The 15299-nt window shown below is 37.7% G+C and overlaps 1 protein-coding gene across 2 annotated transcripts in view; it reads right to left on the reverse strand.

The window, feature by feature from the left end:
• Nucleotides 1–15299, reverse strand: part of Arhgap32 (Rho GTPase activating protein 32) — a 203565-nt gene that overhangs the window by 83256 nt on the left and 105010 nt on the right. For both annotated transcript variants that reach the window (XM_005378544.2, XM_013511093.1), the window contains 2 exons: nt 14890–15012; nt 12731–12808 (listed from right to left, as the gene is read on the reverse strand). In XM_005378544.2, the coding sequence (XP_005378601.1) occupies nt 12731–12808; nt 14890–15012 (201 nt within the window). The remainder of the gene's footprint in view (nt 1–12730; nt 12809–14889; nt 15013–15299) is intronic.

Consider the following 15299-nt stretch of genomic DNA (forward strand, 5'->3'; position numbering starts at 1 on the left):
AAATAGTAAAACATATAAAATAATTACAAGTAACAAAATATTTGATCTTAATAGAATTATTTATTGTAAAGTTAGGTACTTTAATTCTTAATATTGGCTGTATTTAACAACTGTCCTACAATATTCATAAAACTTTACAGATGGCTCTAGATCATCTAACCTATAACTATCCACTTGGTCCTGTGCCTGTCTCCACTGACAACTGCTATAGTTTCCAGCAACTTGGCAAGTCTACGGCTCACCCTCTGACACTAAAGAATAAGGAGAGGTGCAAAGGGAATGGGCTGTGATATAAACTTTGAGGATATTCAAGCTAAACAGAATGCCAAGCGTGGCTTCAACAGTGACTGTACTGAAAAACATATTGGTGTAACTTAGAAGTTTAGTTAGGAAACTACTACAATAAAATAAGCCTAGAGCTTTGGTAGCTGTGGGAACAAAAAAGGAATCATTGCTCAGGAAACGAGCCTGACCTAACTGTAGGCTCTCTGAGGCAACCAACTGAAACCAAAAACCCAACTAAAAGGGAATTGAAATATAACAACAATGTACTTATCATTGGCTTTTTAAAAAATTCCTTCTCTAATGGTTCTTTGATTTAATTTATGGCTAGTGAAACCTTAAGTCTACCTGCACAGAAAAATATTTCTTATGAAGCTTGGTAAAGAACTATTGCAATAAAATAGTTCTTTTAGACATAGATCATGGGTTGGAGCTATTTAGCCTTGGAGAGCTAAGACTCAATATTTCATTTTCTGACCACAACTTCCTATCTTCTCAAGTCTCTAGTGTTTATATTCCATGACAACTGAAGTTAAAACTCAGACATCTTATCCATTTCACTCCTGTATTTCCCTCTAGAAAACCTATCTCTCTTTTTATCCCCTTTCCTTTGTGCTAATTAATTTTCCTACTCCCCAAACATTCTCCAAAAGCCCACGGTTCTTTAGAATGCCTTGTCTGACCCCTGTAGCCAGTACACCAGCAGAACCAGACAAGTCAATGAATCAATTAGCAGTGGCAACAAACAGAGAAGTGTTTTTCTGCAGGGTTAGGGGGCAAAGAAACAGCAGCTGCTGTTACACAGAAAGAAGCAAAAACTGGAAGCAAATTTATCAATTCCTTACTTCCCAGTTTCTGATTCCATTTACTGGTAGTTGAATATTTCTTGCGGTTCTTTGAAACATTCCCACTTTAGTCTCTCCAGTCTCTATTTCCCACATTGATTCTGGTTTCTTTGCCTTTACAGTAGGCATACTGGTTTGAAAATAAGAAACATGGTCAGGGATCAGGGTATATATCCAGGACTTGGGCATATACATAGTATTTAAAGCTAAGAAAGGGAATGGAGCCTAGGACAAAAGAGTGTATGGAAGGCAGTTAGATCCAAACCTCAGAAGTTCAAGTATGTGAGGTTACTCTGGCAAAGACAACACAGCAGACAAGAACTTTAAACGCTTGTGTCAAGTCAGTCAAGAAGAAAGTGTCAGGAAAAGGGAAATCAGAAATTCATGATGACAGGTTATGTAAAAGGAATAAGAAAGTATCTGCTTTTGCCTTAATCTAAAGCCCTCTAGTGATGCAAAAGAAGAAAACAAAGAGGAAATGTTTAGGAATGTATGTGATAAGTGAATGCTGAAGGAAACTAGAATATGCTCCTTAAAATATGAAGGACTATTGGGATGAAGACAGGATGTAGAGCTCTTCTGGATGCTTTATTTGCTTAAAGCAGGTCAAAAACTTACAGACAAAGAGTCTTTCTATCTCCTGGGATCTGTGCTTCTAACCTAAAGAATGTAAAATCTGACTTAAAAGCTTTGTCAGCTCACACATGGCACCAGAGGAATTGGAAAGCATATTTTTCTCCTTTAGCTTGTTTCTCATAGATTCTCCTCCCTATCTTTCTACCTTGGGAAGCCTGGGTGTAATTTCCTTTGTCTTGTCACTTCTATAACATTCACTGTTCTTTCTTGAAGAAGACATTATGCAAGCCTGACTAAAGGCCACTGGTTGCAGTTACTAGTCATTGACCCTCGCCCACCAATGGGCACTGCACACACTATTGAACTGGAGCGTTCTTCTGCTATTCTGCTTTTTGTTACAAGACTCTGTCCCAACTATAAATTTATGGGGGCTTGAGGGGGGATTCACACTTTCAGAGCAATGATGTCCTAGAATCTAGACAAGAAGAGTAGAGACAGAAAGTTGATGATTAAAAAAAAAGTGGAGGGAACAACAGAATGCTAGTACTAAGCATAATATTATTATGCATAACTGTTTACTACATAGCAAGTTATTGAACTTCTGTTTCTAATTAGCTCAAGGTCATATCAATAAGAGGAAATAAATTATAAGTGCTTTAAATTACACTTACTTTGCCTTACCTCTCCTCCCCAGAAGGTGGAAGAGGAAGATGAAGAACATATTATAAATGGCATGTAGATAAGAATTACGTGTGTAACATGGGGAGAAATGATAGCTACATATAGCACGCATGAGTTTATGAAACAGTGAAGTGGAGAATAAAACTGAAAAGGACAATGGGGTCAGAGATTATGAATCATTTTATTCATCATGAGATTTCCTTCTGTAGGAAATGAAAGTGATAACATGAGCATCAGAGAGACAGAAGCAAGTGTGTTTTAGGAAGGAAACCAGTAGCAACATATACCTTTCAAAGTAGAAGGAAGAAGAATACCATTTAGGAATCTTCAAACACAAATAAGCAAAGAAAATAAAAATCTGTACTATGCAAGTGCCATGAAGAAGAATAAATGATGTCAGATGTAGAGGTGTGGAGGAGATTTCAAGTGGATTGAATGTGTAAATAAAACTAGATCAAGGATTGCTTCTGTAGTTTTTTTCTTCTGCTCTCCTTGAGGTATAACTGACAATCAATAAACTGAACATATTTTTATGGTGCACTTTGATAAATTTTGACACTATAAAACTATCACAACAATCAAGACTATAAATGTATTTATCAACTCAGAAGTTTCCTTGTACCTTTCCCATAATCCCCCAGACCTCCTCCCATCCCTGCTCCTTAGCAATCTCTGATCTACTTTCTGTCACTATACATTATTTGCATTTCCTATAATTTTATATGAATGAAGTCCTGCAGAATGAACTCACATTGTCTGCCTTCTCCTGTGTAGTATAATTATTCTGAAGATCAGTCATATTATTTTATGTGCCAGTGGTTCACTCCTTATTCCCAAGTAATATCCCATTGTATAAACAACCCCATTTGTCTACCCATTGCTATGTAACTGACAGATATTAGGGTTATTTACAGTTTTGGGCTATTACATATAAAGCTGCTATAAACATTCAGGTACAAGTTTTTGTAGGGACATAGGTTTTCTTTCCGTTGGCTTCTAACTATTAACACGACACAACTGAATGTGGAACTGAAAAGAAATGCACAGTTTGCTCTATTATGCAGCATTTGTACCATTCAAATCCACTACACAGAAACAATCTAAATACATATTGTATATTTTTAAGATATAAATTGCTTTCCTCTTTTTTCTTTATATATGAGAATTTACCCTGATTTGAAATTTTTTTTGTAGTAAGCAGTTGTATTAACTATAAATATTATTTTAGAACCATAAGAAGAGATTTTGGAAAGTATTTATCATAAAGAATAGGCATATTATTCAATGAGATTAAGAGGTACTTCCTGCAGCTATGTGGTCCATTACTTTCACGAAACTGAATGCTTAAGTATCATTTGTTGGGACATATTTTCATATTATAAATTCACAAAAAGCTATCAAGTAACAAATATATGTCTAGACAGCAATAACTGTGCTAATGGCACTAATAAAACATCAGCAACAAATACAGAAAATAAATTAAGACTGACATAGTTCTGTAATTGAGCGGGGCAAATACACAAAATTGGAACTTACCATTCTATTGTTCTGATCTTAGCTATACCACCTACTTACCGTTTTTGTAAAACAGAAGAATATATCTAAATATCTTTGTCTCTAGATTTCTACCACTTGGAAATAATAGCTTAGAGCCAGATGGCCCACTATCATCTTTCTCCTGTAGAAATCTATGATTCATACAAGGAAACAAGCAGAAGTTACTACTGTTCACTGAATTACTACTGAGATGTGTTCTTTGCCCAGAGTGCCTTGGTTTTAATGTAAGCTCTGCACTGAAGAGTAGGATAACAATAGCTAACTCTTTCACCCTGCTATGTTGTAGTTTCTTCCACATGGAAAATGAGGTAATAGTATATTCTTAGGGGCCAGGGATATAGCTCAGTGGTACAGCACCTGCCTGGCAAGTGCAAGGTCCTGCGTTCGATTCCCAGCACCAGGCAAAAAAAGGATTCTTCAAGTTGTGAGATTAAAAGTTAAAGGAAAGCACTTAGAACATAACACACAAGAACACTTAAGAAGTGTTACCAATTACTTTTATTTGAAATATCATGTACTCCCTCTTCTCTTGAAATTATCTAACAAACGTTACAGATGAAAATGTACTGTGTAACATGGTTTTCCATTAACCATAGAGGAAACATGTTCTCTATTTGAATTTAAATAATGAAAAGGTTGGGCCTTTGATCTCAGAGCATATTAAGAGGACAAGATTTCCTGAATGTGTATTTCTGGATAAAGGCTTTTTCTGAAAATCAGTTACTTGGAATCACATTAAACCTTGCGGCAAGGAATTTTTTATGGTTCAGGAATTGTTTCTCTGATATTTGTGCATAAAACAACACTCAACATTCTGTGATAACTATGAAAAATAGAATAGCTGACCTTAGATCACACTGTGGAGAACCAAAAGAACATAAGATATCTAAAATTCTGTCAGTTTCTAAATGTGGTTTTATCCATTATTAAGTGTAATGCAAATATGTTTTAAGGAAGACTTTCTGCATGGCCTGGGGACAGGACGACTGCTGAACTGTGTACTCTCATGCCCTTTTCTGTGAACAGTACAGACAATGGGAGGCTGGATGTGTGGTTCTCACAGTTTATGCATGACAATCATCTGAGGAGCTGGTTAAAATTCACACACTTGCCCCACCCTCTGAGATGCTACTGATCAATATCCAGTTTTTACTTCTCTCTCAGGTCACTATGATGCTAGTGGATCCCATATAAAACTCTAAGAAACACTGCACTACAGAAACAAATAATGCTGAAAGATATTAATATCATATTTTTATAATAGCTTTTAATTAGGAAAAAAAGGCTCTTAGAGACTTCAACCCACATTTCTACCAGGAACACAAAATTGATAGTGATGCCAGTTATTTTAACAACAAAACAAAATAGATTTTTTTCTTTTTCCTGAAGTATATGACATAACACCTCAGAAAACAAAGGTAAAAGATTCAATATAGCCTTTAGGAGACACCCTCCCCACAAAAATAATAATAATAATAATAATTTCAGAATTTCAAATTACTGTAGTTAATATAATTTCATACTTCCTACTCACAGAAGTTTAAGAAAAGAGAGTAACAGTATGAGTTAAACACAGAATAAACTTACCCTTCTGTTTCCACAGCTGAACTACGTCCTGGGCTAGGAGAGTATGCTGAACAGAACCTGGCAAGATCCTCCCTGTTACCAACCCCCAGCTGACCAGCAGAGTTTACTTGCAGTACACACAGGCAAATATAAAGACTCCCATCCTGCCCTGCAACTACTAAAATAGAATGCTGGTGCTCAGGCCCTGAGATTTAATCTTTTCACCTGTTCTCTTTATGATCCTTAAACACAATATAGTTTGAGAATCAGTGGCAAAGAAAGAGTAAAAACAATTATTTAACAGAATAGTGAAGACAGCAGCAGAGAACCCTTAAATATATTTAGTAAATGCTATTTCTTGGACTGGCTTTGTAAATTAGGACAACAACGTAACTGCCTATTAGAATGGCTAAAATTTTTTTTTAATTTGCTAATTATGAAATACTAGTGAGGATGCCTAGCTGCAGGAACACTCACTTATTTCTAGTAAGAATATTAAATGGCACTGCCACTTTAGAACATAGATTGATGAGCCAAAAAGAGCCCAAAAGAACATAGATTGGTGATATCTTACACAACTGAACATATTATTACTACATGATCCAGCAAACAAGCTCCTTGGTATTTGCCATGACCTGAAATGCCCACAAGAAAACCTGTACAGAAATATACACAACAGCCTTATTCATAATTGCCTAAAACATAGGCATACCACAGAATGTACAACACCAAGAATGAACCTGAAGGTAAATGAGAGACTGCAGTTAAAATAGCATATCAAGACAGTTCATTATAACAAATCTAAAGCTAGAAATTGCTTCAGTAGTGTTACGGTAGGATTTGAAACTGCACTTTTATCTATGTAATTCTGATGTAGGGTTCTGTTATGGTTTGTGTCTAGATGTCCCCCAAAGCTTCATGTAGTCATAGGTGGGGCTATAAGGTAGCTGGATGTAGAATGTGAGATCCTGGAATTGATTCATGGTGCAATGTTAGGCTCAAGGGCACTAGGATTAAGGGTGTGAGTACTACCTGGCCTCAGTAGCATGGATAAGATAAAAGAGGCAGAAAGATGTTACTAAAATCAATGTTGCTTGCTATATTCCACCCACCATGAACTGTTCTCAGCCAAGCCACCCTACCTTGGAGACACCTGATTATGGACTGAAACCTCCACAAACTGTGCGCTAAATAAACTATTCCCCTTTTTAACTTTGGGGGTCACGTATATTGTCTCAGCAATGAGAAAAGTAACTAAGACAGGTTCCTCAGACCACATTTCTAGACAGAGTGTTTACTGTGTGCTATTGTAAAATCAGAGCTCACAGCTAATGGCTGGCAGAGGTCAGCACTTGTCACTTCCATTCAGTATACTATAAAGCAAAGTGTAACAGGAAAACTGCAAGGGGCGGTGCTGTTCTATGATACTTCATGAAATACATGCTTAGTTACTCTGTAAATCTAGAATGACACTAAAAGTCAGGTGAAATAACAATAAAGTCATAAAACACAGTGACTGCATAGCATTAGTTCACAGTAATATAAAGGCCTCTGTGTGGAATCTATACCAGTTACTCCTTGATGGCTGTCCAAAAAGGAGACCACACACGAGACCTTTACAAAAGAAATAGGGAGATTTATACAATATGTCATACACCTATCAAACTAAGCACAGCTACAAGTACAGAAGTTTCACCAAGCTTCCCAGCAGCACTCAAGAGCACAACACCCTGGGGGATTGGCTTTTTTCCTGGAAAGCTATTACTTCTTGTATCTAGACGTCCCCACAAAGCCTCGTGGGTTCATAGGTGGGGCTCTTCTTCAGAGCTGTCTGGATCTAGGGTGTGTGATACTGGGATAAAGGGTAGGTGGGACTAAATTAGTCCACTGATAGGAATTAGTATAGTTCTGGGTGTAGATATCAGAAGCCTCACCCTGGTTGTGGATGGCACTAGTCAATGGGCATATAGCCTGGATGGAATAAAGAGGGAGAGAGGGACAGCAGGCTTGCTGCTGCTACTTATTGCTTCCTGCCTTCTGTCTGCCATGCCATGAGCCGTTACTCCTCTGCAATGCCCCTTTGTCGTGCTACCCCACCTTAGAGCCAGCTAACTATGGCCTAAAACTTCTACAAACTGTGAACTGAAATAAACCTTTCTTTTAACCTGTGGGTGTTGGGCATTTCATCTCAGAGATGAAAACAGTAACCAAGACAAAAGTAGAGCTCACATCTTGCTCCCCCTTCTCTCTTTCTCCAGAGGCATTAACCTAACAGGCCCCAGTAAGACCACTGTCCTAGCTACGCCAACACCAAGAAGAGTCCCTGCTTCCCTGTCCTTCAATAGGGAACAAAGGCTGCCTTGACTGTGCTTCTCCTTCTGTGGTCTCTGGCATAGCCCAGTTTGCACAGTAGGCAAGTGAACAGAACCAGGGGAGGTGGCCAACCAAGGTGTGCTGCTCCATGGCTGGCCAATCTGCTGCTCACTCTAACAGAGGCACTAGAGGTCACCTGGAGAGCTCTCCTCAGAGGACACACACAACCTGCACTCCTCTGGTCATTCTTCCATGAACTGCCTCTGGGCCCTGAACCTCCCCATTCAACAGAGAGACTGAGGCCCACTTGTCCTCCCTGTGCTGCCTTAATACACAGCACCCAATGCCAGAAGGTCCTCCACCACACATGAAACACAGAGGTGATGCCAGCCTGACAGCCTGGGGTGGGACCATCTCAGGTGCTAACAGAGGACAGGGGGGCCAAGGAACCCACCTGCAGTTCTTCTAAAGATCAGTCCTACTCCATCAGAGAAGGCTGTCCTCGTCATCAACCAGGTATGCAGTTTTGGGAGGATGTGCATGGAGTGGTGAGGGAGGAAGAGGACACCTGCCTAGCCAGCTACATCAGCCTAGTGAACCCTAGCAATTGGTGGGGCAGCAAATTTTGCAGCCATATGGCCAACACACCCAGACTCTTCCTGCTTTAGCCTGGAGGACCAGCCTGGCTCAGGAATGGCCATGCTCCCCATCAACTCTATAGGAGAGTCCCCCAAGGGCCTGTGGGCCAGTCCTAAAGGTGGTCCAGCCAGCCCCCTTTCTATCCAGGACTGCTTAGAACCTGTGATGGGCTAAACTATATCTACCCAAAACACACCTGCTGAATTCCTAACCCTTACCACCTCCAAATGCAGCTACATTTAGAGGTAAGGCTTTTAATGAGGTGATTAAGCTTATATGAAATCATAGGGATAGGCCTAACTCAATCTTGAGTTGTGCCTCTGTAAGAAAGTAATATATACATACCCCTACACACAGAGGAAACACCATGTGAGGACACAGTGAGAAGACTGCCATTTGCAAGCCCTGAAGAGAGGCCTTGGAAGAAGCCAACCCTGCCAACATTTCACATTGGCCTTCTAATTTCCAAATCTGTGAGAAAATAAATTTCTGTTGCTTAAGTCCCCTAGTCTCCTGGTAGTTTGTTATAGTAGCCCAGCAAACTAACACAGCACCTAGACAAATGAAGGAATGAAGGAAATTTCTAAATAGCCATGCTCAACAACAACAAAAAATAAAATCACACAAAGACACAGACACAGGAACATGTATGACTGGTTGCATTCTGAATTTGTATCACCCACCTATATCAAAATACAGAAAATACAAATTAATTCAGACATAATTTATGTGAAAACAATTTTAAATGTGAATATGATCCTTATAAAAGGAATCACATAAGAATACCATTATAAATAATATTTTCTCTAATGCTCTAAACCCATTTCTCATTTCCCCTAAGAACAGTTCTTGGGGAAAAGCTGCATTTCTTCTTTGTAAATGGGAAATGGGTTAAGCAGTTCTGGATATAACAAATCCACTACATAAAGTAATCCCCACTGGTAACTTAGTGCAGCAGCTGTCAGCTCTGGTGAGGCTCTTCCAGGCTGTGGCAAGAGGCCTGTGGAAAGGTGACCAGGCAGGCTCCACTGGGTGTAAGAAGGACAGGCATGCCTGCCCTGAACTAACCATGGCAGCTCTGTCACCTTCTGTGACCATTAATCATGATATGTTATCTTGAGTGGATTTAAAAATGCCTTGCAGATCAGTAAAGCACAGTTCTGTGTGTTCTTGTGGATGAGTGACATGAAGGCCAGTCAACTGAGGGAAGAAGATTCACCCCAGATCTGGTTAGCACCAACCAACAGGCTTGTTGCCTGTACAGAACGAAAGGAAAAGAAAAAAAGAAGTGTTTCCATTTTGGAAGAGCTCCAGTCTTTGCCACTGCCTCTGGACATGGTCCCACATAGTACAGATTTTTCTGCCTGACACGACAGGTGGCCACTGTGGTCTCCTGCAATTCTGATCCTATAACCTGCCAAATAAATCCCCTTGTATAAATATAGGTATTCCTATTAATTCTGTCCTTCTACAGAATCCGAACTAATACAGTATACTTTCTCTCACTTTAGTGTTATTCTAGTTATTTTAAACTTGAAAATCAAGACATAAAAGGGCTCTGATGTAGAGAAATCATATACAAGAATCATTGTGATTACTTTCCTCTCTTAACAGAGTATTTCAGAAGGAGTACATGCTCGGAATTCAGAAATACCTAGCTAGGGTAGAAAATCTGAGTAGCCTGAGGAAGAGCTTTCACCAGCATGGAGTTTACTCATCATTTTGTTAAAACCTAACAGTAACAGCCATGTTTCTACTAATAAACAAATATGCTCTGCAGGCTACAGCTGGCCAATCTTTCCTACACTCCTTGCTGGCTGGGAAGGAAAGTCATTCCTGTCAATAGGCAGAAAACTGAACTGCAGCGAGTACACTGACAGCGCATGTAAGAATCATGCCAGTGGTCCTCAGGCAGTGGACAGAGCAGACATGGATCTGAGTCTAGTCTATCCATCATTAAATAGCCTAGCTGTTTATTAAAAACTTGCAAACACTGTCCTCTCTCCATTAAAAAGGAACACAGTAACTACCTGGAAGTTCTCTGCAATTCAACAGTGCTTATGAAATGCAGAGCAGCACTTTGCACATAACAGGTTCTCCACCTGTGTCCCTGCACGTGACCTCCCACTGCAATTAACCAGGTGCTCTTGCGCACAAACTAGTATGAAGGAACACCAAAGAACAGGGACTTTTTTGAAATGCTGGATGCTTTCTGTAGATATTGGATTCCATTAAAAAAATGTTTTGACAGTACAATTGAAAGTCTTGCTTCTGGTTTTAGGAGCTCCCCCATGTGAACTGCACATCTCACTGGTACACTCCAACAGACCTGCAGATAAGGCTGGCTTTCTGAGAACAATCAGGATGAGGAAGAGCATTCCCACAAGAGCTAGTTTTTGTAATCCATTACAAATCTACTTGAGTTTAAAAAAACTTGTTTTTATTCTAAATTGTTTGGTAACGAACTAGCTAGTTTTAGACTAGTTTATACTGACTTTAAAAATAGTTTGTTTAGGCAACATTAATTTGTGAGTCTAAATAAAATAATTAGATAATCTATTCCTAGAACAGAGTCATTACTCAATAAACACTTGTTACACAAACTCAGGAAAAAACTTGCTACTAATTTTACAATCACAGAATTAAAATGTTGAGAAGGAATAGATTATAAACGGAGCCTTTTGATTCTAAGAAAAAATCAGTTCAAAGAAAGAAAACCTTCCTAAGACTACATATAAGAAAGCTGGTAGCAATATGAAGATTAAGAAGTGCCATTTAAAACCAAACAATTTTTGATCATCTGTGAGGTGCTAATATCTTTGGCTCATTTCCATCAACAAAGAATTAATCCCTTATTACAATGGAAATAATCTCAGTATTCTACTTAGTTTTGCATTTAATCAAGAGCATGTATTATTCAGATCAGTAAAGAAATTAGAGGACAGATTAAGGAGGTCCGAATTATGCAAACATGGAAAGCCATGGAGCAACATGGATATGATTTTTCTAGTGTTCAGCACAAAATTAAATTCTACATATGTACCTATACTACAGAAAGGTTAAATTAATTTTTAAAATAAAAAACAGAATTTTTAAATTTTAAAATAAACATTTTTTAAATAAACATTTTTTGAGTGAAAAAATATACAATAGCAAGTACTTTTTCATTTTTATTTAACACAGTAAAGCTTCAGGACAAGTCTATAAGGTAAAAAATAGCCCTGCAATCCCCATTTTAAAAATGGGGAAACTGAAAGATAAGAGGGTTAAATAATTTGTTCAAGGTAACATAGGACTAAAGCCCAGGTATTCTGGAACCAGAGTACACAATTAACTGCCATGTTATACACTATTTTGTACTATATTAACTGTTTTAAATAAAATATACCAGTATTATACACAAAGCTAAGAATTAGAGTTTTTAAAATATACAAAACTAAAGCAATTAATAAATTTAAAAATACAAACATAAAGATATAATAATCATCAATATTTAAGTATATAGTACAAGCACTTTGTCACAAATGCAACATTTTAAAATATTTTTATAAGAAAACTACAAAAAAAGAGGCTATAGATTAAAAACATGATTTTATGGCATTTTTCAGAGGATCGTCTATGGATAGTTTTAAAAGATAAAAGAAAACCTACTACTCTATTAAAATTAGTGCTAAGTTAATTTAAAAGATGCCACTGTCAGGTCTCAAACTGTTCAGATATACATGGAAAAAATAAATGAGGTGGCTTTGACTCACTAACATTCCAGTAATAGTCACAAAGCATTGTTACAGAAAATATTATCAAAGCAATTTGATTTTAAGGAGAAAATACAGTAAATCATGATTTAAGCCAATATATTTAAAAGTAAGGCAGGGTTAGAGGTCTGATCATCTTAAAAAGGTCTTCAGTCTGAGACTACTCATACTTTGGCTATCCCACCATTTAAAAGTGAAGAAAGAAGAGAAACAAAAACCACAATAACAGCTAGACAAGAAAATCCAAGTCTATGGGCCAGTGATACATCTTAGTAGCACAGTACCTTCCTGTCGAGTGCAAGGTTCTGAGTTTGATTCCTGATACCAAAACAAAACAAAACAAAAAGAAAAAGAAAATCCCAGTCTAATACCATTATCATCTACATTTTTCTATCATTGCAGACAAATGTCTGATGACAATGTCCATAGACAGTACATTTTCTAAATAAAAATATCAGTAAAATATAGAAAAAACTATTATTTAAACATTTCTACATACAGTTTTTTGTTGCTTACCTGAAATCCATGCTTGCCTCTCCACCATGTACTTAACACCTTTGGGGGCATGTCAATAACAGAAACAATATCTCCCACCTAGAAGAATCAAAACCAACTGTTATATCTACAATTTAAATCTGAACTGTACAAGAAGGTAAAATGCTATTTTATGTTCTAGATAATAACTGCTGAAAATCATACTATCTCTTCTTAAAATAACTTAATAATTTCACCTTTTGTTAAAGTTCTACAAAAAGTTAAGCAGCACCTGACTGGGATCCAACTAACACTCATGCAGTAACATCACAAAGGCAGACCTTAGTATAAGGTTTTTTAATGCTTGATGTCAAACCATTATCACTTCTGTTAAAATACAGTTCAATATAAGTATGGCACAAAGGAGAAATGTATTCAGTAAAACTGTTCTTCAGATTCGGCGTTTTGTTCTTGCCCCAGGCTAGTGATGTCATATGATAGTTCTTTTGTGATGCTGGGCAGCAGCAGTGGTCCACAGCTTCTAGTCCTCTGTGCAGTCATGAGAGCAAACAACTGATGCTCTGAAATGCACTGTGCTGTGAAGCTGGGACGTTCAGTAGGTCTATTGAGACTATCCCCACTGTAAATTGAGGAGATTCTATACTGTGGGCCCTGCAAGTGATCAGATTTACTTATTTGGGACAATTTTAAATAGCACAGTGAGCATTTGACGTCTTATTTAACCATAGAGGAAAAGTCTGAAGATGGGTTATTTTTGATGTAAAATGTTAATGTTACCTCTTTCAACAGATGGCACAGTATAACACTACTACAGAGCTAACTTTCCTCACTGTCAAAGGTGAAACAGCAAGTTTATATAAATGTGAACAAAATTATACACATATTAGTAAGTTTTAAGCCAGACGTGGCGGCACATGCCTATAATCCCAACACTCGGTAGGCTGAGGCAGGAGGATTGTTGCAAGTTCAAGGCCAGCCTGGGCTACAAAGTAAGCTCAAGGCCCACCTGGGCTACTAAGTGAGCTCAAGGCCAGCGTGACCTGCATAGCAAGACCCTGTCTCAAAAAGACAAAAAAGAGAGTAAGTTTTAAATAATACATTTAATAGGTGTTATATTTTTCAATCATGCTGATATCCATGATAAAACAGAGGTTAAACACTTGACGGCACTGTTACTAATGTGCAGTACATTTTTAGTACTCTGTAAAGTCACACTGCTTTCTCAAGTAATGAATGAGCCATCTTCACAAAGTCATGTTTAGTAATAGATAAGCATCTTTTGAGACCTATATTTCTTTCTGCACAGAACCTAAAAGTCTGGTTTAAAAACAGTTCAGATTCTGTAAAGTCTATACTGTTCTTTCTTTCCTTCTGTGTGTGTGTATGTGTGTGTTTTACTGGGGCCTGAAGCTAGGACCTTTACACTGAGCTACAACCCTAGCTGTTCTTAAAATTTATTTTGAGACAGGTCTCACTAAATCACTATGTTGCCCAGCCTGGCCCCACACCTGTGATCTTCCTGCCTCAGTCTCTCAGAGTGCCAAGATTACAGGCATACACCACCACACCAGCTTACACTGTTTGTTCTTAAAGCACTCAAATTAGCATTTATTTTGGCTCTCATTGGCAAATATGTTTTTGAAGGAAGAAATTTAATTCCCTTCTTGTGGCATGTGATAACAAGAAATATTTATTTCACCTTTCTTTTGTTCTTTAACTCAATTTTTCAACAAGCACTTTAAAAAACACCAACATCACTGTTTTTAGGCACTAAAAACACTAAGCTAGGCTCTCTTTCAAGAGGACCTCTAAGACAAACATGAAAACTATAATTAAATTTAAGAAGTAACATGTCAGAGATAAGCCATGGGGACAGTTCTGAATGGCATCCGGTCTAGCTGTTTGGAATTTGTTACTAGCATGGAATGCAATAAAAGAGACCAAGGATGAGTTCTTGGAATAAATGGAATACACTGAAGGCAAGTGCTGATGGATCAGTACAATCATTCAAACAAAAAATACAAAACATTTCAACTAAAACATAAAGGACTGGAGAAAAACCTGGTGCTTTTATTTATTTATTTATTTATTTATTTCAAATTAAGGAGTTAGAACAGTTCAAGATGAAGCTGGAAAGGCAGCAGGGGTCACAGAACAAATATCCGCCTTTAGTCATTTACCTCCAAGGTCAATTCATCTGGGGCCCGAGCAGTGTACCTCTTGATAACATGGGCAGCACCAACAGCAGGAGTGTTGATTGATGATTCTTCATGAACTAGAAGGTGATTTCCCCTGTTATCAATCTGTAATGAAGAACATGTACTGTGAGGTGGTTAAAAACATGGACATGTACATGTTTCTTTAGCTGCCTACAAAATACAATTCAATTTAAGGAGAGAGCAATCTAAAAGTCTGAAAGAAAAATGTAACTGCCTTTTACTGGGTAGTTAATATGTGGCAGTCATTATGCTGTGCAAATAATATTTGAGTTAATATAATCTACTTACTATAAAAGACACTAATCATCTTTATCATCACTGAAAGATAAAGATACTAAAGTTGAAAGAGATTTTGTAAAAGAGATTTTGTA

The sequence above is a fragment of the Chinchilla lanigera genome, unplaced genomic scaffold, assembly GCF_000276665.1.
Source record: "Chinchilla lanigera isolate Chin_1 unplaced genomic scaffold, ChiLan1.0 scaffold00011, whole genome shotgun sequence".
NCBI lineage: Eukaryota > Metazoa > Chordata > Mammalia > Rodentia > Chinchillidae > Chinchilla > Chinchilla lanigera.